The 25,410-nt window shown below is 46.5% G+C and overlaps 1 protein-coding gene across 4 annotated transcripts in view; it reads right to left on the reverse strand.

The window, feature by feature from the left end:
* Nucleotides 1-25,279, reverse strand: part of zgc:154058 (Transmembrane protein 150A-like) — a 109,638-nt gene extending 84,359 nt beyond the window's left edge. For 2 of the 4 annotated variants that reach the window (XM_068020740.1, XM_068020738.1), the window contains exons 1-2: nucleotides 25,016-25,279; nucleotides 4,376-4,423 (exon numbers count right to left, since the gene is read on the reverse strand). In XM_068020740.1, the coding sequence (XP_067876841.1) occupies nucleotides 4,376-4,423; nucleotides 25,016-25,080 (113 nt within the window). In that variant the 5' untranslated portion in view covers nucleotides 25,081-25,279. The remainder of the gene's footprint in view (nucleotides 1-4,375; nucleotides 4,424-25,015) is intronic. The other 2 variants (XM_068020741.1, XM_068020739.1) reach the window with 1 other exon arrangement.
* Between the last annotated feature and the right edge of the window lie 131 nt (nucleotides 25,280-25,410).

Below are 25,410 nucleotides of genomic sequence, written 5' to 3' on the forward strand. Positions count from 1 at the left end.
GACTCCATCCATAATGGCCCAGACTCCATTCAGAATGCACTGGTTTCCGAATAAATTCTACGCTGAACTAAACAGTTCCAGGTTTAACTTTTAAAGCATGCTGACCCTTCTGCTTGCATCCCTATGTCATAAACGGAATATCACAGTTGAAGAGCAGCCGTCTCACCAGAGAGGGATCGACTGGAGGATTACACTCCTCTGTCTACTCAACGGGGCTGAAACCACCCAGGTAGCTGGCTCCCGGCCACGTTTCCTAATCCAGTTCAGTGACCATGAACCCTCAAATAAGTTTCAGGTCAAAGGCAGTTATCTCTTTGCAAGCACGCTGAAGCTAACCAGTGCTCAGATTAGCATTCAATCTAATGCGTCAATATTGTGGAGGATTGCACAATTCCTCAGCTTTATGGGGATGGATTTATTTCTCTCTTGGTGGGAGATATTTACCAGCGACTGATCAGCTGCCAAGGATGCATTGTGGCTGCTGCTCTCTTTAAACATGTGCAGGATAAGAAAGGGAAAGAGAGAGAGAGAAAGAAAATGACAAAGACAGAGAGTAAAAGACTAAATGAACAATTAAAACTGTGCTTGATGGATGGATTAATTAGTTGATTAATTGTCTGCTGCTGTCACTGTGTGTTCGAAGTGTTCAATTCCCCAGCTCTGGCACCCTGATCAGTACGAAATGAAGCAGAATTAACGTCAGTCTTCAGCATGAAAAAAGTAAAAGCAAAATACTGCAGATGTTGGAAATATGAAACAAAAACAAGAAATGCTGGAAGTACTCAGCAGGTCTGGCAGTATCTGAGGAGAGAGAAGCAGAGTTAATGTTTCAGGTCAGTGACCTTTCATCAGAACTGCAATTCTGAATGGAGTATTTCCAGCATTTCTTGTTTTTATTTCAGAATGAAAAGACTGGCATCAGAGCTTCATCAAGTCTCACTGGGCAAAAAGTGCTGATTGGCTGAAATAGTTCATCGACCCAAAAAAAAAAACCTTTCTGGATGAAACATTCTGATTTACTCAATGTTCCAGTAACTAAAAAAAAACTATCCAATAGAAAGGACTAATTTATAAAAGAAAAATCCATTCACTGAAACTCAACCAATGAAGAGTCAGAAATCACCAAAGAAACTTGCAGATGCCTTTGAAAGTCATATTGGTTCTCACTCGACTGCATAGCTCTGAAGTTAATACTGATATAACATAATAAACATATAAAAGTTAAACAATTCTGAAACAAATCACTAAGCACACCCCCTACACGAACCCAGTGGTTCTCAGACTGGGGGTCTGTGGACCCCAGAGGGTCTGATGTGGAATATGAGCCGGGAGACAGGAGCAGAGTGCGGCTACCACCTTTTCGTAAAAGCATTATTGAAACCCTCTTTTACATGCAGGACTTGCATATTACGAACATTATACAGTATCATCATTTAGCCGAGAGCTCCACAATTACTAATCCATTTGAAAAGGGGTCCTTCAGACAGAAAAGATTGAGAACCACTCTACTAACTCATTCAAAGGACATGGGGAGCGAGTGTGGAGTTGGCCTGAAATTATATTTCAGTGCTTAAAGCACTAAGGTTGATTTAACTTTATTGAACATTAAAGAGAAATGGACAGCTGAAGCCTACGACGTGTGATACAACGTGGGAGGTCCTAGATGTCGTGTGTGTCGGGATGACCACACATACAGGACATGTCTCTCTCTTCCATTGCAAGGTTACTCACATTGGGAAGCTGGAGGGTTCATGGAATACTCAATCCAGGAGATGCTCACCCCACAGGCAGAGGGAGGGAAATGGAACTCCATCCGTGGAAGACGAGACAGGAGGCAGTGCAGGGACACCCTGAGTATTGAATTGACAGATAGACATTCAACATTGAGCCCTTATGGTAATGACGACAAGTCAGAGGAGGGTAACCACGAGCAAATCCACAACACCAAGGACCAAGAAACACAGAAGTAATGGAGGATTCCAGTGTCAGAGGACTAAACTGATGCTTTTGTATCCACAACTGAGAGTCCAGAATGATTTGCTGCCTCCTATGTGCCAGGGTGGGGGGACAGAGATTTTGCAGTAAGGATGCGGAACAATCCAAAGTCATGGGTCATGGTCTGTGTCGGAATCAATGATTTAGCATTAAATAGGTTTGAAATGCAGAAATTACGAGTTAGGTCCTGCTGTTTAACCTCAAGGGTTAGGCCTGTTCACGCCTGCTGGTCACTATAGGAGTAGCAACATAACAGGAGTAAATGCCTGGCTGGAGGAATGGTGTAGGAGGGAAGATTTCAGATTCTAGAGGTTTTTAAAAAATTCTTTCACGGGATGTGGGCATCGTTTGTTGCCCATCCCTAATTGCACTTGACAATTGAGTGGCTTGCTCGGCCATTTCAGAGAGAATTAAGAATCAACCACATTGCTGTGGATCCAGAGTCACATGTAGGCCAGACCAAGTAAGGACGGCAGATTTCCTTCCCTAAAGGACATTAGTGAACCAGATGGGTTTTTACGACAATTGATGATAGCTTCACAGCACTATTACTGAGACTAGCTTTCAATTACAGATTTTTAAAAAATTAGTTAATGGAATTTAAACTCCACCAACTGCCGTGGTGGGATTTGAACCCATGTCCCCAGGGCATTAGCCTGAGCTTCTGGATTACTCATTCAGTGACATTACCACTACGCCACCATCTCCTCCATCTGGTATTGGGATCAGTTCTAGGACAGGTATGGCCTGTCCTGAAAGAGTAGACTTCACCTATACTTTAGGGAGACAGTGACATAGTGTGATGTCACTGGATTAGTAATCCAGGGGCCCAGGCTAATGCGCTGGGGACACTGGTTCAAATCCCACCATGGCAGCTGGTGGAATTTAAATTTAATTATTAACAGATTCAATTAATTAATAAAAATCTGGAATTGAAAGCTAGCCTCAGTAATGGTGCCGTGAAACTATCATCGATTGTCATAAAAACCCATCAGGTTCACTAATGTCCTTTAGGGAAGGAAATCTGCTGTCCTTACCTGGTCTGGCCGACATGTGACTCCAGTTCCACAGCAATGTGGTTGACTCTTAACTGCCCTCTGAAATGGCCTAGCAAGTCATTCAGTTCAAGGGCAATTAGGGATGGGCAAAAAATGTTGGTTCTTGCCAGCGATGCCCACATCCCATGAAAATGCTTTCTCAAAAATTGAACGGGGCCAAGTTCGAAGTCCTCACTGGGACAGCAACCAGTGCAATGGGTAGTTTAGACTAACATAGCAGTGGGGAAGGGGAAAAAAATGAGGAAGGTTAAAGGAGCAAGGTCTGCAGGAGGGGAAAGAGATATGAACACAGTAAACGAGTAAAGAACAGATCAGAAGTAGAAATTTTAAAAAAGAGTTGCCAAAAAATTGCAGTCGGAATTGAGTGTTAGGTAAATGCACAAAAGATTGAAAACAGAATTGGGGAACTAGAAGCACTATTTGCGATGGAGGGACACAATACTGATCCTGAATTTCCTTAGACATTTTACCACTGCAGCTTCGCAAGAAATGCGACAGAATCCCCGTTTTCGCCTACAGACTGGATCTCCATCGCATTTCTGGTAACGTTACGTATGAGCAATAATTGGAAGTCAGGGACCTGCATGTGGCCCTCAGCAGTACTTTGGACAGCCCTGGGCTAAAATACCAACACAACAAAAATCAATCCACTCCGAAAATGCTCCTAAAAACAACATATAGAATCATTGAACCATGCAACACAGAACGAGGCCGTTTAGCCTCATGAAAGTTAGTATTGAATCTTCTTCCACTGCTTACAGGTGGTGATTCCAAATCATAGCAACTCACGGTGTAAAATAAATGTCTCGACATGTCCCCTCTGGTTCTTTCAGCAATTATTGTACATCCGTATCTTCAGGTTCCCAACCCTCCAGCCAATGGAAACAGTTACTCCCTATTTACTCTATCAAAACCCCTAATGATTTTGAACACCTCTATTAACAATCTCCCCTTAACCTTTTCTACTCAAGAAGAACAATCCCAGTTTCTCCAAACTCTCCATGTAACTGAGCTGCCTCATCCCTGGTGAACACTTAGTAAATTTCTAAATGCATTTGTGGATTGGCCCTATAATGAACAGTTCATATTGCCATTCTCAAACCTCGTGAAGGGTACTGGATGACATTAGACCGGGGGTGGGGGGGGGCCAGACCCCATCAATATTACGTTGACAAAATTCATTGGAAGCTGCAGATTGAGTGGGTGTTGCAGGTCAGATTTGTTGGATACTACAGGACAGATGTACAGTTGGAAAGGCCCAAAGAGCCAGTGCCGATTCCCAATCACTCTATTGCAAAGAAGTAAACGCCAGGGTACCGTACCAGTTATCCACGGGGCAAACATGGTGGTTCCGCACTGCCACCGCATACCTGTTCAAAACAAATCAGAGGTCAAATCAGTCAACTGGTCAGTCAATAGAGCCAATTCCTACTGTGGCCTTCTCAGCATCATCAGTAGTTCAGGAGCAGCCGTTGTGGGCTGGTAGAAACTGCAAACAGAATACTCCAGTTAGCCATGCACATAGGAACTGGAGGAGGCCATTCTGCCCCTCAAGCCTATTCTGCCACTCAGTCAGATCATGACCGATCCATATCTTAACTCCATCCACCCACCTTATTTCTAGAACGCTTAATACCCTTGCCTAACAAAAATCTATCAATTTCGATTTGGAAATATTTATTTGACCCCACCTCCACCTCGAATGCTTTTTTTTTGGGGGTGGTGGAGGAAACGGAGATAATTCCAGATTTCCCCTGCCCATTGTGTGAAGATGTGATTCCTGACGTCACCTAATTAAGGTTATGCCCCCTTGTCCTGGACTCCCCCACCAGAGGAATTCGTTTTACTGTGAACAAGGTTCACCTTCACACATACCTTTACATCCAATAATCAATGGAGAGTGACCTACACACTGGTGTGGTTTGTGGGGTTTTAATCAAAGTGATAATGATGGCCCATTTGTAAACTGAGAGTTCATGGTAATTCAGTTAAGCAGAAAAACCTAATCAGTATCTGTGTTGTATAACTTCACTTTTCAGCCATATCAGAATCATTTCAGTACAAAATGTTCTGTTCTGGAAAGAGCATCCCATCGTATCAGCATGCCTCTGTGGAAGCACTCTTGTCTCTCTGTCAGAAGGCTGAAGGTTCAAATTCTGCTGTAGGACTGCAGCATATAATCTAGGTCGACACTTTAGCACAGTAATGAAGGAGTTCTGCAGAACTAGAGGTGCTATCTTTCAGATAAGATATTAAACCCAAATCCTACCTGCCCTGGAAGAGCAGCAGGGGAGTCCCTGACAGTGTCCTGACCAAGATTCATCCCTCGACAAACTGTACTGGAAGTGTGGAACCTTGATGGTAAATGGCTGACATCTTTGACTACACTTCAAAAGTACTTCATTGTCAAGCACTCTGGGATGGCCTGAGGATATGAAAGGCACTAAAGTCAATGCATGTTCTCTCTCGATTCCAGGTCTTGGAAATTCACTCGTCAGGAATAAATGTGGTGCATGCAAGGGGCAGATCCGTGAGACTCTGAGCTGGGAATTGTGCATAACACCCACAGGGGAAGGAGAGAGCATCTATTCTATCTATAAGATCAGTGCCAGTACTGAGTCATAGAGTCATACAGCACAGAAATAGGCCCTTCGGCCCATCGTGTCTGTGCCGGTCATCAAGCACCTAACTATTCTAATCCTATTTTCCAGCACTTGGCCCATAGCCTTGTATGCTATGGCATTTCAAGTGCTCATCTAAATACTTCTTAAATGTTGTGAGGTTTCCTGCCTCGACCACCTTTTCAGGCAGTGCATTCCAGATTCCAACCACCCTCTGGTTGAAATTTTTTTTCCTCAAATCCCCTCTAAACCTCCTGCCCCTTACCTTAAATCTATGCCCCCTGGTTATTGGCCCCTCCGCTAAGGGAAAAAGTTTCTTCCTATCTAACCTATCAATGCCCCTCATAATTTTGCATACCTCAATCATGTCCCCCCTCAGCCTTCTCTACTCCAAGGAAAGCAACCCTAGCCTTTTCAGTCTCTCTTCATAGCTGAAATGCTCCAGCCCAGGCAACATCCTGGTGAATTTCCTTTGCACCCTCTCCAGTGCAATTACATCTTTCCTATAGTGTGGTGCCCACAACCGTACACAGTATTCCAGCTGTTTTATTCTATGCCTTGGCTAATAAAGGCAAGTATCCCATATGCCTTCCTAACCACCTTATCTACCTGTGCTGCTGCCTTCAGTGATCTATGGACAAGTACACCAAGGTCCCTCTGACCCTCTGTACTTCCTAGGGTCCTACCATCCATTGTATATTCCCTTGCCTTGTTCTTCTTTGGCCTCCTTATCTCGAGAGACAATGGATAAGCGCCTGAAGGTGGTCAGTGGTTTGTGAAGCAGCGCCTGGAGTGGCTATAAAGGCCAATTCTAGAGTGACAGGCTCTTCCACAGGTGCTGCAGAGAAATTTGTTTGTCGGGGCTGTTGCACAGTTGGCTCTCCCCTTGCGCCTCTGTCTTTTTTCCTGCCAACTACTAAGTCTCTTCGACTCGCCACACTTTAACCCCGTCTTTATGGCTGCCCGCTAGCAACTGACTCCCACGACTTGTGATCAATGTTGCAGGATTTCATGTCGCGTTTGCAGACGTCTTTAAAGCGGAGACATGGACGGCCGGTGGGTCTGATACCAGTGGCGAGCTCGCTGCACAATGTGTCTTTGGGGATCCTGCCATCTTCCATGCGGCTCACATGGCCAAGCCATCTCAAGCGCCGCTGACTCAGTAGTGTGTACAAGCTGGGGATGTTGGCCGCCTCAAGGACTTCTGCGTTGGAGATACGGTCCTGCCACCTGATGCCAAGTATTCTCCAGAGGCAGCGAAGATGGCATGAATTGAGACGTCACTCTTGGCTGACATACGTTGTCCAGGCCTCGCTGCCATAGAGCAAGGTACTGAGGACACAGGCCTGATACACTTGGACTTTTGTGTTCCGTGTCAGTGCGCCATTTTCCCACACTCTCTTGGCCAGTCTGGACATAGCAGTGGAAGCCTTTCCCATGCGCTTGTTGATTTCTGTATCTAGAGACAGGTTACTGGTGATAGTTGAGCCTAGGTAGGTGAACTCTTGAACCACTTCCAGAGCGTGGTCGCCAATATTGATGGATGGAGCATTTCTGACGTCCTGCCCCATGATGTTCATTTTCTTGAGGCTGATGGTTAGGCCAAATTCATTGCAGGCAGCCGCAAACCTGTCGATGAGACTCTGCAGGCACTCTTCAGTGTGAGATGTTAAAGCAGCATCGTCAGCTAAGAGGAGTTCCCTGATGAGGACTTTCCGTACTTTGGACTTCGCTCTTAGTCGGGCAAGGTTGAACAACCTGCCCCCAGATCTTGTGTGGAGGAAAATTCCTTCTTCAGAGGACTTGAACACATGTGAAAGCAGCAGGGAGAAGAAGATCCCAAAAAGTGTGGGTGCGAGAACACAGCCCTGTTTCCTTGTTAGTCCTCCCAAAATACATCATCTCACACTTCTTAGGAGTGCTGCTCTATGATATCGTTCAACTCTGACCTACCTTCAGCTCATCTACTGCTAAAACCGTCATCGAGGCCTTTGCTGCCTCTGGATCTGACTATTCAGGTGCACTCTTGTCCGGCCTTCCATTTTCCTCCCTCTTTAAACCTGAGCTCATCCAAAACTCTGCTGCCCGCTGCAAATCTCATTCACCCGTCGCCCCTGTGCTCACTGGCCTTCACTGTCTCCCTGTCCAACAATGCTTCAAAATGTCAAAACCCTCATCCTTCCATGGCCTCACTCCTCATCTGTGCAGCTTCGCCCAGCCCTACAACTCTCCGAGATCTCTGCATTTCTCCAATTCTGGCCTCCAGTCGTCCCTGATTTTAATCGGTCCACCATTGGCAGTGCTTTCACCTGCCTGGGCCCTAAGATCTGGATTTCCCTCCCTAAACCTCTTTGTGCCTCTCTCTTGTCTTGATTCTCCTAAAAAGATAATTATTTGTTCAAACATTTGGTCATCTTTCCTGATTTCGCCTCCTATGGCTTGGTATCAAACATATTTTTTATTGATATTGCTCTTGTTAAGTGCCTTGGGGCGTCTAACTATGTTAAATGTACTATAGAAATGTAATTTATTGCCAGAAGTGCCTCAGAAAGGATCCCATGGCACTATTTGAAGAAGAGCAGGGGAGCTGTCCTCAGTGTCCTGGCAAATATTTAACTCTTGCCCAATGTCACTCAAACAGACTAACTGGCCATTTGTGGGATGTTGCTGTGTACAATTTGGCTGATACATTTGCCTATAAAACAAAGTGACTATAATTCACAAGTAATTAATTGACTGGAAAGTACTTTGGAACAACTTACGGTGAACTAGATATTGCCTTCCTGTAAAAAGAGGTTGGGGTTGATTTCCCTGGAGCAAAGGAGATAGATTTGATAGAGGTGTATGAGATTATGACAGGCTTAGATAAGTTAGACAAGGAAAATCTGTTTCCATTAACTGATGGTACAAGGATGAGGGTTGAAAGTTTTGGGCAAGAGATGCTGGGGGAAAATGAGAAAGAACTTTTTTTTTTTTTTTAAACACAGTGGGCGGTAAGGGCCTGAAACCCACTGCCCACAAGGGTGGTGGAAGCAGAGACAATGATTTCAAGAGGAAATTGGATGGGTTTTTGAAGGAAGTAAACTTACAGGGCTGCGGGGATCGGGCAAGGGAGTGGGACCAACCGGATTGCTCCGGGGAGAGCCGGCACGGACTCGATGGGTCGGATGGCCTCCTTCTGCGCCGTAAATGATTCAATGACTCCAAGAAATCCTTGGTTAATAAGTAATAGATCACTCGTCACCACCTGTTTTGGCGTGAGTTGCTTTTCAAATCGAGATGAACCTTCACAAAGCTGAACACGAAGCCAAGGAAAATAAAGTTGGCTTCGGATGAAAATGTAAGCGTGTTTTATTTCTGACTCCTGTCAAATGATTGGAAGTAACACCAACTTTTAAAACCTATGTTAACCTTCCATGTTTGCACTTTTAAGCTTGGCAGTAATAATTGTTTATCTTACATCTGGCTCCCAGTGATAATGACTCAGCTGTCGGCTTAAATATCACCTTTTCATTGCAGTCTACTGATTTTTAACCAGTTCACGTTACAGCCAATGCGGCAGGTTTAAAATCTAGAAATGGCTCCAGACATTATATGAGGACAACAACCACCTACAAGGCACAAGTGTGGAGTGTGATGGAATACTCTCCACTTGCCTGGATGGGTGCGGCTCCAACAACACTCAAGAAGCTCAACACCATCCAGGACAAAGCAGCCTGTTTGATTGGCACACCATCCACCACCTTTTAACATACTCTCCCTCCAACACCAGCACACAGTGTGTAACAGCTACAAGATGCACTGCAGCAACTCACCAAGCCTCCCTCAACAGCACCTTCCAAACCCGTGACCTCTACTACCTAGAAGGACATGGGGAGCAGATGCATGGGAACTCCACCCCTTTCAAGTCACACACCATCCTGACGTGGAACTATATCGCCTTTCCTTCATTGTTGCTGTGTCAAAATCCTGGAACTCCCTTCCTAACAGCAAGTTCTCCCTGTGTCTGCGTGGGTTTTCTCCGGGTGCTCCGGTTTCCTCCCACAAGCCAAAAAGACTTGCAGGTTGATAGGTAAATTGGCCATTATAAATTGTCACTAGTATAGGTAGGTGGCAGGGAAATATAGGGACAGGTGGGGATGTTTGGTGGGAATATGGGATTAGTGTAGGATTAGTCTCAATGGGTGGTTGACGGTCGGCACTGACTCGGTGGGCCGAAGGGCCTGTTTCAGTGCTGTATCTCTAATCTAATCTAATCTAATCTAATCAGCACTGTGGGTGTACCTACCCCACATGTAGTGGTTCAAGAAGGCGGCTCACCACCACCTTCTCAAGGGAAATCAGGGCTGGGCCATAAATGCTGGCCTAGCCAGCGACGCCCACATCCCATGAATGAATAAAAAAAATGAGAGGGAAGCTGTGTGGCACTAGCCAGCTGCCACAGTGAGAGATTTTTGGATGGTGCCCAGCGCATATTTCAAAACTGTAGTCCCCTATCCCAATCTCAGTCACTTGAAGGACGCTTTGGCCCCGATATTTATGAAGAGGTGAGGAGGGGGCAGTGGAGGGGAAGCTGGCAGTGGTTGCAGTTCGAAGCAACCAGGAAATCTGGAAAAGAGAGTAGAGTGAAGGTCCGCTATCAGGCAGAAATGCCTGTTCTAGAAGGCCACAACCGGGGACTGAGGAGGAGGGAGGGTAAAGGAGGAGTTTAGCAGGGAGGATACTTATGGAGTGGGAAGCAGGTTTGCTTGAGGGGCTGGCGGTGTGGGGGGGGGGGGCGCGCGGGAAGAAACACCCGTGTTTCTCTTGGCCCTCAAGCAGTGCTGGAAAAGCATTTATCACTGGAACCAGCATGCCTCACTTCTCGTCAGCTGCCAGGTCTCCTGACCCGTAGGCATTAAATCTAAAATTGTTAAAATTCAGCCTGATTAGCATATTTAAATGACTGGCCCGCCTCTCTAGAGCAGTTTAGTTCCCCAGCCCCTGAGATGAAGGTGTAACTCACAGTCTAATGGCCGATTATTGGTGTTCCTCAAACAATACAGACCTGACTACATTTTGTGACCCAAAGGGAAATTCCTTGCTCCAAACTATTTCTATTTAAGACACAAATCTCACTCCAAGAATCCTCAATTTTCCTATCAGTCCTTCTTAGGAAAAGCTAAATTGCAAGGAGAATCTTGAACTCATTGAAAACGGTCACTGCCCGCTTTGAAGACATTGTTAGGCACGCTATTTACAGAGGGTCTCACACTGTGGACTTTAGCACATGGGAAAATATAGCCATCAATACAGGCCGAAGATTAAATGAGATGTTCAGAAAATAGTCTTCTACCAGGAGGAACACTCCCCCTGAGCCAGTGACCATCTGCTCCCCGGAAGCTGGACCAAGATCAACTTAATGTACAAAATGTTCTGACGACTCGATAGAATTCCAGCAGCAAACTTCACAAGATGGATTGATTCTATACTTGAAAATGAAAAAAAAATTGCAGGGCTATGGGGAAAGAGTGGGGCAGTGGTACAAATTGGATTGCTCTTTCAAAGAGTTGGTATAGGCAGGATGGGCCAAATGGCCTCCTCCTGTGCTGTACGATTCTCTGATTGAGCTGCAAGTGATCTTCACCACGACAGGCAGCTGTTTTCAGTGAATAAGAACTTGCTTTCCCTCTGTCACTGCTAACGGTAAGGAGAGGCAGGTTGAGTTATTAAATAGTTTCGATGAAAGACGCTGAATCCCGTCTAAAGAAATACAATAGAACAGCAACCGAGTAAGGCTACATCATTCATGCAGATGTACGAAACCAAACCAGGATTAGGATAACTCTCACTTCAGGGGGAAATAGTGGCATAGTGGGAATATCACTGGACTGGTAATCCAGAGGCCCAGGCTAATGTCCAGGGGTCATGGGTTCAAATCTACAGCGGCTGGTGGAATTTTAATTCAATTAATTAATAAATCTGGAATTGAAAGCTGCTCTCAGTCGTGGTGCCATGAAACCATCAATTGTTTAGATACAGTCCCAGAAACGGAGCTTCAAAACACATTGAATATCAGCTGAGGGGGGATTCCTTTACTATTTCCCATCCCTAAAGAGCCTTAGATCAAGACCCCCAACTACAACATTTTCACTTCCTATATTGTGGCGAGTCGAAGAGACTTAGTAGTTGGCAGGAAAAAAGACAGAGGCGCAAGGGGAGAGCCAACTGTGCAACAGCCCCAACAAACAAATTTCTCTGCAGCACCTGTGGAAGAGCCTGTCACTCCAGAATTGGCCTTTATAGCCACTCCAGGCGCTGCTTCACAAACCACTGACCACCTCCAGGCGCGTATCCATTGTCTCTCGAGATAAGGAGGCCCAAAAGAATTTGGTATACAGAGGTATCTGGGCGTCCTTGATGAATCACAGCAAGTTAACATGCAGGTACAGCAAGCAATTAGGAAAGCTGATGGTATGTTAGCCTTTGGATTAGAGTGTAAGAGTGAAGAATTCTTACTGCAATTGTATAGAACCTTGGTGAGAATACATCAGGAGTACTGTGTATACTTTTGGAGGGAGTGCAACGAAGGCTCACGAGACTGATTCCTGAGATGAGGGGAGATTGAGTAGACTAGGCTGATAAAGAACAAATTGCATTTATATAGCATCTCAAAGCGCTTTACAGACAATGAAATACTTTTGAAGTGCTATCACTGTTGTAATGTAGGAAACATGGCAGCCAATTTGTGCACAGCAAGCTCCCAAAACATTAATTTGATAACGACTAGGTTTGTGTGATGTAATCAGAATAGGCCCCAATTTGCATATGCAAGAGGATTATGCCTAACGTCTGTTGAAAGACTGGTTTTCATTGAAGCAGCTGCTGCCAGCTCCTTTTAGTTTATATTGCCTCTCCTCATTCTTCCTTTCAAAATGAATCGAAATACATCTGCTATGTATCTGCCCAGGTAGTACAACACTACATGCATAGCCTCTCACAATACAACAACTCCTGGCAAGTTTGCACAATCCTCAGAAAGTACAACTTGTAGATTACAGGCATTGTCTTAAAGGGGTTATTGCCATATGCACATCCTAAATACTTTGAAATATTTATATATTTAGAGATACAGCACTGAAACAGGCCCTTCGGCCCACCGAGTCTGTGCCGACCATCAACCACCCATTTATACTAATCCTACATTTAATCCGATATTCCCTACCACATCCCCACCTTCCCTCAATTCCCCTACCACCTACCTACACTAGGGGCAATTTACAATGGCCAATTTACCAATCAACCTGCAAGTCTTTGGCTGTGGGAGGAAACCGGAGCACCCGGCAAAAACCCACATGGTCACAGGGGGAGCTTGCAAACTCCGCTCAGGCAGTACCCAGAATCAAACCTGGGTCACTGGAGCTGTGAGGCTGCGGTGCTAACCACTGCGCCACCCCAAAGTAATTTCTGAATTCTGCATCTAAATGACAGCTAAACCTTGAACCATCAGGAAATCTAATAGGAAATGTGTTTTATTTCAGATGAAAAATAATTTAAGTCAAATTTAGTACAATTATTGTAATATTTGTCACATTTTTCTGCTAGTCCCCAAGGCCCCGCCCCCATGCTTTCAAGTATCTGCAGGAAAAAAATAAATCACAAATTGCGAACCATTATCAGGACAGGCAGTTTGTTTTCTGTGCAAAAGGAAGTCGACAGGTTGAGTGAGTGAGCAAGAACGTGCTGGATGGACGATAATGTGGGGGAAGTGTGAAGTTATCCACTTCGGAAGGAAAAAATAGAAAAGCGGATTTTTTTTTAAATGTTGAGAGACTGGATATTAAAGGAATTAAGGAATACAGGGATAGTGATAGAAGGTGGAATTGAGTAGAAGATCAGATTGCAGCAGGCTCGAAGGGCTGAATGGCCTACTCCTGCTCCTATTTCTTAGGTTCTAACATGTAAGATAATGTTAACTGTATTACTGGATCATGAAATGCTGGGGTATTGGTAGCTCAACTAGACAGAGAAAAGTTATATTACCCTTGAACTTGGCTGCACCAACTAGTTCCAACATGAGACTGTTTACTCAACGTAGCCCCTGCAATACTTTGCAGCAACAACCTATCAAACAAGTACCAGATATCACAATGATATCTTGTAAATATTTAAAAGCCAACAAAATTGATTAAAATTGCAAACGTTCATTAAGGGTTCAGAGATCTATGCTAATTCTATTTAGAAAAACATTTTTCCTTGTATTATTTTGGACACACCTTGAGCAGAGAAGAGCAAAGGACATCTGGAGCCACTGGTGTTTAATTCAACCCAGCTCTAAAATTAGTGCAAATGATAGGTCTCCTGAACAGTACTTGTTCGAAGTGATCAGCCTAAATAAATGCCTGCGTCAAACCAGCCACAAAGCAAACAGTGCACTTCTCAATCACCAGTCTACACTTAGCTTCTCCCGTCCTGGTTTCTGGGAGGTCCTTCTCACATTCCTAGCTCCTGTGAATTATCGAGACAGATTTGTAACCTGGCGCCAGGCATGAAACTGAGGCTGCAATTTGGCTGCTCTCAGTTCACTAGTGGCAATTCAGTTGACAGCACTCTGACCTGAGTCATACGGTTGTAGGTCCAAGCCCTACTCCAGACACTTGAGCACAAAATCTAGGCTGACACTTCAGTGCAGTACTGAGGGAGTGCAGCCCTATTGCAGGTGCTGTCTTTTGGATGAGGCATTAATCCGAGGCCCCGTCTGCCCTCCCTGGTACATGAGAAAGTTCGCCTGGCACTATTTCGAACAGCAGGGGAGCGCTTTCCTCCCAGTGTCCTGGCTGATGTTTACCCCTCAACCAACATCACAAACAGATCATCTGGTCATTTCCTACACTACAAAAGTAACTACAGCCCTGATTTTAAGTTTGAGACGCACTGGGAACAGCTGGGGTGGGGTCTGATAGCATGTGGGAAACCAGAGAGTAAGTTCAGTATGCCTTAATCAGTGGCTTTTAACTCAGCCAATTCATTATTGTTTTACTGTCAGATCTCCCAACCAGTCAGCGGCAACAGGCATGATGTGGGCCCGCACGACACAATCCCAACTCCAGTGTTTGAAGGGACATACGAATTGGGAGGAGTAGGCCACTCGACCCTTCGAGCCTGCTCCGCCATTCAATAAGTTCATGGCTGAACTGATTACTCCACATTTCCACCTACCCCCGATAACCTTCCAACCACTTATCAAGAATCTATCTACCTCTGCCTTAAACATATTCAAAGACTCTGCTTCCACTGCCTTTTGAGGAAGAGAATTCCAAAGACTCACGACCCTCTGAGAGAAAGAATTTCTCCTCATTTCTGTCTTAAATGGGCGACGCTTATTTTTTTAAATAGTGACCCCTAGTTCTCGATTCTCCCACTAGGGGAAACATCCTTTCCACATCCATCCTGTCAAGACACCTCAAGATCGTATATGTTTCAATCAAGTCGCCTCTTACTCTTCTAAATTCCAGCAGATACAAGCCTAGTCTGTCCAATCTTTCCTCCATAATATAGCCCACCCATTCCAGGTATCAGTCTAGTAAACCTTCTCTGAACTGCTTCCAATGCATTTACATCCTTCCTTAAATAAGGAGACCAATACTGTACACAGTACTCCAGATGCGGTCTCACCAATGCCCTGTATAGCTGAAGCATAACCTCCCTACTTTTATATTCAATTCCCCTCACAATAAACAATAACATTCTATCAGCTTTCCTAATTAAGTGCTGTACCTGCATACTAACCTTTTGTGATTCATGCACGAGGACACCCCAAACATGGAAGCTGAAGGAGTTGGCTGTCAGAGAAGTGGCAGTGTCAGATTGGAGTTCAGATGGGCAAAGGCAGCACCCATTTCACTGACCCTCCCTGGGTGTGCTTCTGGGGGCTGTGACAAGTAGAGAGAGAGCTACTCTCCCCTAGCAATGGCAGGAAGAAGCCTGGTTGGACGTTGTGGAGGGGGTCAGCAGCAGGAACATTATGCCACATTCCTGGACTCAGTACAGGTCAGGAGAGCTGAGCACACATGGTACGTTCACCTACATCCTGCTGTGCGTGTCACGCCTGGCCCTCACTCTGCATTATCAAGGCTACTCCAGCTAATTACTCCTCACACCCACTTACCTTGCAGGTGCCCCTATACTTCTCTTCCTACGAACTTCCTCACTTCCCCATCTATCCAAGCACTCATTCACCCTCATCCTTATACAGTTGTGCCTCTCCCTCGACATTTGCAGCCCACCCATGGAATGAACACATGTTATTAACCTTCACTCATAGGTCTGCTCTCGCTGTCCTTGCAGGAGGAGAGAGCACAGCACAGCAGGGAGAGGCAGAGATGCGAAGGGGACCCTCCGCAGATCACAACTACAGAGGAGCTGGCGCTGGAAATAAGTGGAGTATGGCTCTCCTGGCTGTTGAGGAGGAGAGATGGGAAGCTCCCAGCTTACCGGTGTCACAGTTAGATAAAAGACACCCAGCTGTCATACAGCACTCAGTCATGTTGACTTCATTTCAACAGCGAGTTAAATATGATCATCTTCTTGCAACATTCTTACAGTTCCAGGACCAACTCATGATTTTTCTCTCCCACAGGGCCTTCACGCATGCAGCAGGAGTCGGTGGATATGGCGAGCGACAAGTCCACAGAGGGGCTGTGTCCTTCTGAGGATGCACCATCCCAGGAATCATTCAAACCACACACCAGCTCAGATACCCAAACTTCAGTGGGACCAGTAAGACAAGACAGTTGGGTTCCATCTGGTGACACGCACATCACAAGTGAACAAGAGCAGACGGTGGAGACAGGGAGAGCACTGAAGTGTCCGTGTCGGAGGGGGCCAGGCCTCTCCAAGCTCTGCTCAGCTGGATACAGATACTGTAGCCTGGGGGCTGTCGATGAAGAGGAGAAACATTGAGCAGCAGCAGCCAATGTGCGATATGCTGATGACCCTTCAAAGCACACGGACCACAACTGCAGAGAGACTGAAGGAGTCCACCTCAAGCATGGCGGGGGGTGGGGGGCCATTAAGATGATGCCTTCTTCCATGTATAGATTGGCCAGTGCCATGTACTGTCAAATGCTCCAATCAAATGGCTCCACACACGCCTTCAGCGCCAGGATGCGGACTCTGGATGCCAACGTCAGCCAGCTTAAATAGGGTGACAGATACCTTAGCCGTGGCCTTACAGAGCCACATTGTTATGCACCAAAGTGTTCTCCAGCACACTGGCAGCAGCGACATGCATCTGGGCCATGAGAGGGATGCTGGCGAAAAGGGTGACTGAAGTGGAGCCTCCACTCAAAGTGCTTCCACTTCTCACCCACAGCCCATTGCTCAGACAGTGCCCCATGTGCTGCCTCTGCACATGCGCAGCTGGAACAGTCTTTAGCGGGGACCCTCACACATTCCAAAACCCAAGGGACGTCAGCCAAGAGCATATCAGTAGTCACATGAGGTATGTGAGCAGCGTGCCTCTACCTCTGCCGGGGACACACAGGTTGCACCATGTCGGAGCAGCAGAAAACGGAAGAGGAAGGCTTTGTAGTTGCACAGGGATATGCATGCAAGTCTCTGAGAAAGTGCAGCCTTGATATGTTTTTGTTCTTTATTTAGCAGGGGAGGTGGTGGCATCGTGGTATTGTCACTGGACTGGTAACCCAGAGACCCAGGGTATTGCTCTGGGCACGTGGGTTCGAATGCCACCATGGCAGAAGGTGGAATTTGAATTCAATTAATAAAAATCTGGAATTAAAAGCTAGTCTTATGTGACCATAAAACCATTGTTGATGGTCATAAAAACCCATCTGGTCACTAATGTCCTTCAGGGAAGGACTCCAGACCCACAGCAATGTGGTTGACTCTTAAATGCTCTCTGAAATGGCCTAGCAAGCCACTGACTTGTATCAAACCACTAACTACAAAGTCAATAAAAGGAATGAAACCGGACGGACCACCCAGCATCGACCTAGGCACTGGAAACGACAACAACAAACGCAGCAACAGTGGCTCAGTAGCACCACTACTGGCCGAGTCCCAAAGGACATAGCTGCTAGACTGGGTCTGTGGCAGGTGGTGAGGGAAAAACATACTTGACTTCGTTCTCACCAATCTGCCTGCCATTTGCAACAATCTTCAGCCAGAAGTGCCCAGTGGATGATCCACCTCGGCCTCCTCCTGAAGTCTCCAGCATTACAGATACCAGTCTTCAGCCAATTCAATTCAATTCACTCCACATGATATCAAGAAATGACTGAAGGTACTGGATACTGCAAAGGCTATGGGCCCTGACAATATTCCGGCAATAGCAGTTACGACCTGTGCTCCAGAACTACCTGCACCCCTAGCCAAGCTGTTCCAGTACAGCTACAACACTGGCATCTACCCAGCATGTGGAAAGTTGCCCAGGTATGCCCTGTACACAAAAAGCTGAACAAATCCAAGCTGGCCAATTACCGCCCCATCAGTCTACTCTCGATCATCAGTAAAGAGATGGAAGGTGTCATCAACAGTGCTATCAAGCAGCACGTGTCTTGCAATAACCTGCTCAGTGACACTCAATTTAGGTTCCGCCAGGGCCACTCAGCTCCTGACCTCATTACATCCTTGGTCCAAACATGGACAAAAGAGCTGAACTCGAGAGGTGAGGTGAGAGTGACTGCCCTTGACATCAAGGCAGCATTTGACCGAGTATGGCATCAAGGAGTCCTAGCAAAACTGGAATCAATAGGAACCAGGGGATGGTTGGAGTCATACCTAGCGCAAAGGAAGATGGTTGTGGTTGTTGGAGGTCAATCATCTGAGCTCCAGGACATCACTGCAGGAGTTCCTCAGGGTAGTGTCCCAGGCCCAGCCATCTTCAGCTGCTTCATCAATGACCTTCCCTCCATCATAAGGTCAGAAGTGGGGATTTTTGCTGATGATTGCACAATGTTCAGCACCATTCGCAACTCCTCAGATACTGAAGCAGTCTGTGTAGAAATGCAGCAAGACCTGGACAATATCCAGGCTTGGGCTGACAAGTAGCAAATAACATTTATGCCACACAAGTGCCAGGCAATGACCATCTCAAACCAACCGCACCCCCCCCCCCCCCACTTGACATTCAATGGCATTACGATCTCTGAATTCCCCACTATCAACATCCTGGAGGTTATCATTGACCAGAAACGGAACTGGAGTAGCCATATAAATACCAGGGCTACAAGAACAGGTCAGAGGCTAGGAATCTTGAGGCGAGTAACTCACCTCCTGACTCCCCAAAGCCTGTCCACCATCTACAAGGCACAAGTCAGGAGTGTGATGGAATACTCTCCACTTGCCTGGATGGGTGCAGCTGCAACAAGAAGCTCGACACCATCCAGGACAAGGCAGCCTGCTAGATAGGCACCCCAACAACGAACATTCACTCCCTCCACCACCGACACAGAGTGGCAGTGGTGTGTATCATCTACAAGATACACTGCAGCAATGCACTAAGTCTCCCTCGACAGCACCTTCCAAACCCGCGACCTCTAACACCTAGAAGGACAAGGGCAGCTGATGAATGGGAACACCATCTCCTGCAAGTTCCCCTCCAAGCCACACACCATCCTGACTTGGAACTATCTCGCCGTTCCTTCACTGTCACTGGGTCAAAATCCTGGAACTCCCTTCCTAACAGCACTGTGGGTCTACCTACCCCACATGGACTGCAGCAATTCAAGAAGGCAGCTCACCACCAACTTCTCAAGGGCAATTAGGGATGGGCAATAAATGCTGTCCTAGCCAGCGACGCCCGCATCCCATGAACGAATTAATAAAAAAAAGCTCACATAAATATCATTTTTTTCACTACTTTCCCGTCTGTTCCATTCTAAGGCGATGGGTGCTAAGTGGCCTTCTAACTTGCTTGTTGAATGTGAAGACAGAATTCACAAGGACCAATGATGGGGGTGGATGTTCAAGAGGCAGCTGGTTAGATGCAGGATGGCTTTGTATCAGTGGCATTGGTGACAGTGGCAAGGAGGGGGGTGTGAAGAGTCACATTTTCTGGTGACATGGATCCACTGGTGCAACGAAAATGAACTTATCATTAATAAGGGCAGCAACATGAGCAGCTAGGGGCGCATTGTCTTCATCACCCTCCTCCCCCTCTACTTCCTCCTCCTACTCCCCATCTCACACATCGTCCAAGCAGGATCCGAGCTTGTCTCCCTTTTCCTCCTGCAAGTCCAAACCTCACTGTTGCACAGCAAGTCACCACCATTCTGGAGAACCTGACTGGTACATGCTGAAGGGGACCTCCAGGTTTTATCGAGGCACCCGAACAGCATCTTCAGCCATGACGACAGCCTGTTCAATCACATCTGGCGTTCTTGTGGCGTTCACTGCAGTGCTGTTGGACTTTCATTGATTGGATTTATGATGGGTGGCATGAGCCATGTTTGAAATGTTATCTCATCACCTAAAGCTCCCCCTTAAGTCTGCTTCCAGGTCCGAAAAGATCAGGAACTGTTGGAGGCCAAAAGCATCAGGGCAGCTGCTCGGGAATCTTGCATGCATCGGCTTTCACATCCTTCTGTGGTTGCACATCAGCTGCACATGGATGGAGTGGAAGCCCGGCACGGTTGACAAATACTCCTGGCTGCACCCGAATTGCCACCTGTGTTCAGTCAGTGGTGCCCTGCACTGGTGGGAAGCAAGCTAGAGCCACAAAGCCGAGCGCCTGCTCATTCTGACTGGCATCATCACAGGCAAAGTGGACATCATTGTCATCCCAGGCAAAAAAAGCCATCAGTGGCCTGTCTAATGCACTTGTGGACAGCTGACTGGGAGATTCTGGATAGCTCTGCGGCAGAGCACTGGAAGAATCCGAAGGCAACAAAGTTAAGTTTAGAGATACAGCACTGAAACAGGCCCTTCGGCCCACCGAGTCTGTGCCGACCATCAACCACCCATTTATACTAATCCTACACTAATTCCATATTCTTACCACATCCCCACCTGTCCCTATATTTCCCTACCACCTACCTATACTAGGGGCAATTTATAATGGCCAATTTACCCATCAACCTGCAAGTCTTTTGGCATGTGGGAGGAAACCAGAGCACCCGGAGGAAACCCACGCAGACACAGGGAGAACTTGCAAACTCCACACAGACAGTACCCAGAATTGAACCCGGGTCGCTGGAGCTGTGAGGCTGCGGTGCTAACCACTGCGCCACTGTGCCACCCAAGGGTGGTAATAGCTTGGACTATCATTGGTAAAGCATGACCACCCCACCCCCCCCCCCCCCCCCACCTAGCTCCAGCTGGGAGAAGGTCTTCACCTAGGAGGCTGCAGATGTCTGTCAACACCTGACATGACACAATGCGTCACCTGAGATACTGGCATTCAGTCATGTCAAGGAAACTAAGCCTCTGCTTGTAGACCCTGTTTCATGGCTAGTGCCTGCTGTGAGTAACATCTCCCTGCTGGTCCCCCTTCTGCTATGTAACTGCAGGTCTGTGACCAGCAGGCTGCAGGTCATCTTGGTCGTGATGCAAGGTCCAATCTAAGACTGCATAAGCAGCACCCAGCCTGATATTATAGAGCAAACCTCCAGAGTGTCGAATGTAAATGCTCAGCAAAATGACTGTGAACAAGCCTATTCCCATAAAGAGGTAAAGCAGCTGTGAGTACTGAGTATTTACTGCCATATTTCTGAGATCAATTCAAATGCCTCAACTGCCCATCGAGGCTTTTCCTGGTAAATTTCAGGAAGCCTGGGACACCCATGGACCCAGTATCCAACTCAAAAGCATGTTGAACTATTGCTCTAATTAAGCAATTAACATATGATAATTGACAAAATGCCTCTCCCGAGGGGGTTGTGTGCAGGCAGCCTAACACACTACAGCCAAATGCAGAAGTCAGAGGGTTGGAGACAGCTTCGTGACATGTTGTCAATTTCACCGCTGTAACCAACACCCCCCCCCCTCCCCCATCCCAAACCCGCGTCCACTCCCAAATATCCACGCTTCAACAAATGAAAATTCAGCCTAACAGTTCAAAAATACTTTGTTGGCCGGAAAGTACTTTGGGAATGTCCTGAGGTTGTGAAAGGTGTGATATAACTGCAAGTTTTTCGTCAGCGATTCATTCAGTCTGTTTGGAGCATGGGGCGGCACAGTGGCGCAGTGGTTAGCACCGTAGCCTCACAACTCCAGGGACCCGGGTTCGATTCTGGGTACTGCCTGTGCGGAGTTTGCAAGTTCTCCCTGTGTCTGCGTGGGTTTTCACCGGGTGCTCCAGTTTCCTCCCACATCCAAAAGACTTGCAGGTGATAGGTAAATTGGCCGTTGTAAATTGCCCCTAGTGTAGGGAGGTGATAGGGAATATGGGATTACTGTAGGGTTAGTATAAACGGATGGTTGTTGGTCGGCACAGACTCGGTGGACCGAAGGGCCTGTTTCAGTGCTGTATCTCTAGATAAATAAAAAAAAGAGTTTGCACTGGTATCGTTGAAGGTTTAGTCAACTGTGTTAGCGGCCTCACCTTTGATCCAGACAAGATCACCCACGATTTTAATGCTGGTCTTCAATGGAATGATCCAAGTCCGTTTCTGGCCTTGATGAATCTCTCTATTAAGCAATGGCCTTTGCATTGTTCTAGGTGATGTGACAACCTGCCAAGCCTGGAAATGGTTCCAGGTTTCAGAAAGGATGAGGAGCGAAGCATCTCTGCCCTTTACCCATTTCAATGAAGGCTTGGGAAGTTTAGAAAGTGTGCAGGAGGTGGGGTGGAGGGGGTTGAAGGTCCAAAATGAGCAATTTGCAAACCAGGTTTGATTCCGTACTGGATTTGCACTCCATGCAATGTCAAACCAAAGTGCTGTGAGGGTTGCCAACTCTGGTTGGAACTATTCCTGGAGGCTTTTAATCACATGACCTCCCACCGCCAACCATCCCGCCTTCTCACGGCCAATAGAAAAGCAAACAGACATTCGCTTCCTGATTGGATGATCCTTTGTCTGTCAAACAGCCTTCTTTCCCATCTCTGATATTTCAATAAATAATAAACTAAGTGTTCAAAGAAAATGAAAACGCCACACGTTTGTTTTCAGATCTCACGCTCTTTCTCTTGGGTTACTCCTGGAGATGAATTTATAATCCCTGGACAATTCTACAGGGTTGGTCAACCTGATCTCACTGCACTTTTCTCCAACTCAGGTTGGGTTCCTAACCCCACATTTTACAATAGGAGGCAGTGAAAATAGCTTTACACCAATGGCCGGAAAAACCCTGGCACAGTGAAGTCACTATTTATAAAACATCCATCTGAAATTCCCCTGTCTGCTCCTTAAATAAAGGGACTTTAACCCAAGTGGGAAGTGTCTTCATTTAAACAACGGAAAGAGATTTACATGCCAGAGTGATACAGATTGTATCGAGAGTAGGTTAGAGCACAGACTGTATCGAGACTCAATGACAGTACAGACGGTAGTGACAGAAGGAAGCAGTGAAGTTTGTCACAGGAGTAAATGACAGTACAGTCAGTATCAGGAGTACGTGACAGTACAGATTATAGCGACAGTAAGTGATTGTTTGTCACCTTGTCAAGCTCCATCTTTTGATGCTATTCCACACCATTATAATCCAGCGTGCATGTAATTTATAAAACCTGATCTTAATTGTTACCAGTTGTTGATTCAGTCTGTAACATCACCAAATTTCAATAGGTCACCTCCTCTCAATACAATCTGTACTGTCATCCAGTCATGATACAGAGTGTACTGTTGTTACATGTACTGTCACATACTCTCAATTCTCTCTGTACTGTCACATACTCTCACTATGCTGTCCGCTGTCACTTACTGTTGCTACAATCTCTACCGTCAAACAGACCACATCAAGAGTAGGTAACCATACAAACCCCCTCCAATGACCACAACAACAACAAATTGCATTTCCATAGCACCTTTACACAGTAAAACATCTCATGGCACTTCACAGGAGCGTTATCAAACAAAGTTTGAAACCGAGCCACGTAAGGAGATATTAGGTCAGGTGTCTTAAAGGAAGAAAGAGAGAGGTAGAGAGAGACAAAGTTTTAGGGAGGGAACTCCATAGCCTAAGGCCTAAGCAACTGAGGGCACAGCCGCCAACGGTGGGTGATGAAAATTGGGGATGTGCGGGAGGCCAGACTTGGAAGAGCACAGAGATCTTGGGAGGATTGTAGGGCTGGAGGAGGTTACAGAGACAGGGAGGGATGAGGCCTCGGAGGGATTTGAAAACAAGGATGAGAGTTTTAAAATCACACTATTGCCAGACTGGGAGCAGACATAGGTCAGCGAGCACAGGAGTGATGCTTGAACAGGACTTGGTGCGAGTTAGGTATGGGAAGCTGAACTTTGGACGAGCTCAAGTTCAGGGAGAGTGCATGGTGGGAGGCCAACCAGGAGGGCATTGGAATAGTCAAGTATAGAGGGAATAAAGGCTGGGGTGAGGGTTTCAGCAGCCGATGAGCTGAGGCAGGGTGTAATGGGGCAATGTTACAGGCGTGGAAATAGACGGTCTTGGTGATGGCGCAAATATGTGGTCAGAAGCTCATTTCGGGTCTTCCCAATTAGTGGAAATTTCAGCTCAACCAGTACTTGATGTCACACAAGCAGCGTGACAAATCAGACACTAGAGAGGTGGTGATGAAGTAGAGCTGGATGTTGTCAGCATACATGTGAAAACTGACTGTGTGTTTTCAGATGATGTTACAAAAGGCTGAATGTAGATGAGAAATAGGAGGGGGCCAAGGATAGATGCTGGGGGGAACAACCAGAGGTAACAGTGTGGGAGCAGAAAGAGAAGTCATTGCAAGTGATACTCCATCTACAATTAGATAAATAAGAATGGAACCAGGTGAGAGCTGTTCCTGCAGCACCGATACAGCCCCAGGAAGGTTGCAGGAGGATGGTGTGATCAACTGTGTCAAAGGCTGCAGACAGATCGAGAAAGATGAGGCTGGTTAGTTTACGATGGTTACAGTCAAGATGTAATTTATGACTTTGATAGGTGTCAAGAGTAGGTGACTGTAGAGACAGTATCAAGTGTAGGTTAGAGTACAGTCAGTACTGAGAATAGACGACAGTGCAGCCTGGACTGAGAGTCAACTGTGCATTCAGTAAGATGAGCTATTGCAATGAAGACAGCAAAGAGATATTTATAGAGTACTGAGAGAAGAAGGTAGTGGCTGGTACAGTGTGGTCCATAGAGAGATGACAGCAGTACAAACTGAGGCAGGAGGAGTGAAGCGGACAAAGTGCACTGGTTATCCTCAGCGTGTATGTGCAGGATACTCACACGACCCAGAGTGCTGTGATGGTGGAGACGGACAGGCTAACAGGCAGGATGACCCAGGCTGTCATTCCCAGTGGCAGGCGGTGTCTGGCACTGTCCTATGCATGTGGCCGAGCTCGACCTGTCACTGAAACAGAACCGGGAGCAAGGATCAAAAAGTGACACAGGTCCAAGGAACAGCAGTGAGGATCAAGCCCAGCAACAGCGAACGCAGCTCAAACGTATTCATTCTTTTACTTTGCTCCTTCTCCTGAAAAACAGTCCTGAAATGTTCCAGGCTCTGCTCCAGATTCTGCAGCTGGGCTGCTTCTATACACGGGAGGGAGGGAGGGAGGAGGTCCAATCAACCCTGCTCCATCACCAGGGAGGATTGAGGGTCTGGGACTGAGCAGTGCCAA

This window comes from Heterodontus francisci, chromosome 42, assembly GCF_036365525.1.
Source record: "Heterodontus francisci isolate sHetFra1 chromosome 42, sHetFra1.hap1, whole genome shotgun sequence".
Taxonomy (NCBI): domain Eukaryota; kingdom Metazoa; phylum Chordata; class Chondrichthyes; order Heterodontiformes; family Heterodontidae; genus Heterodontus; species Heterodontus francisci.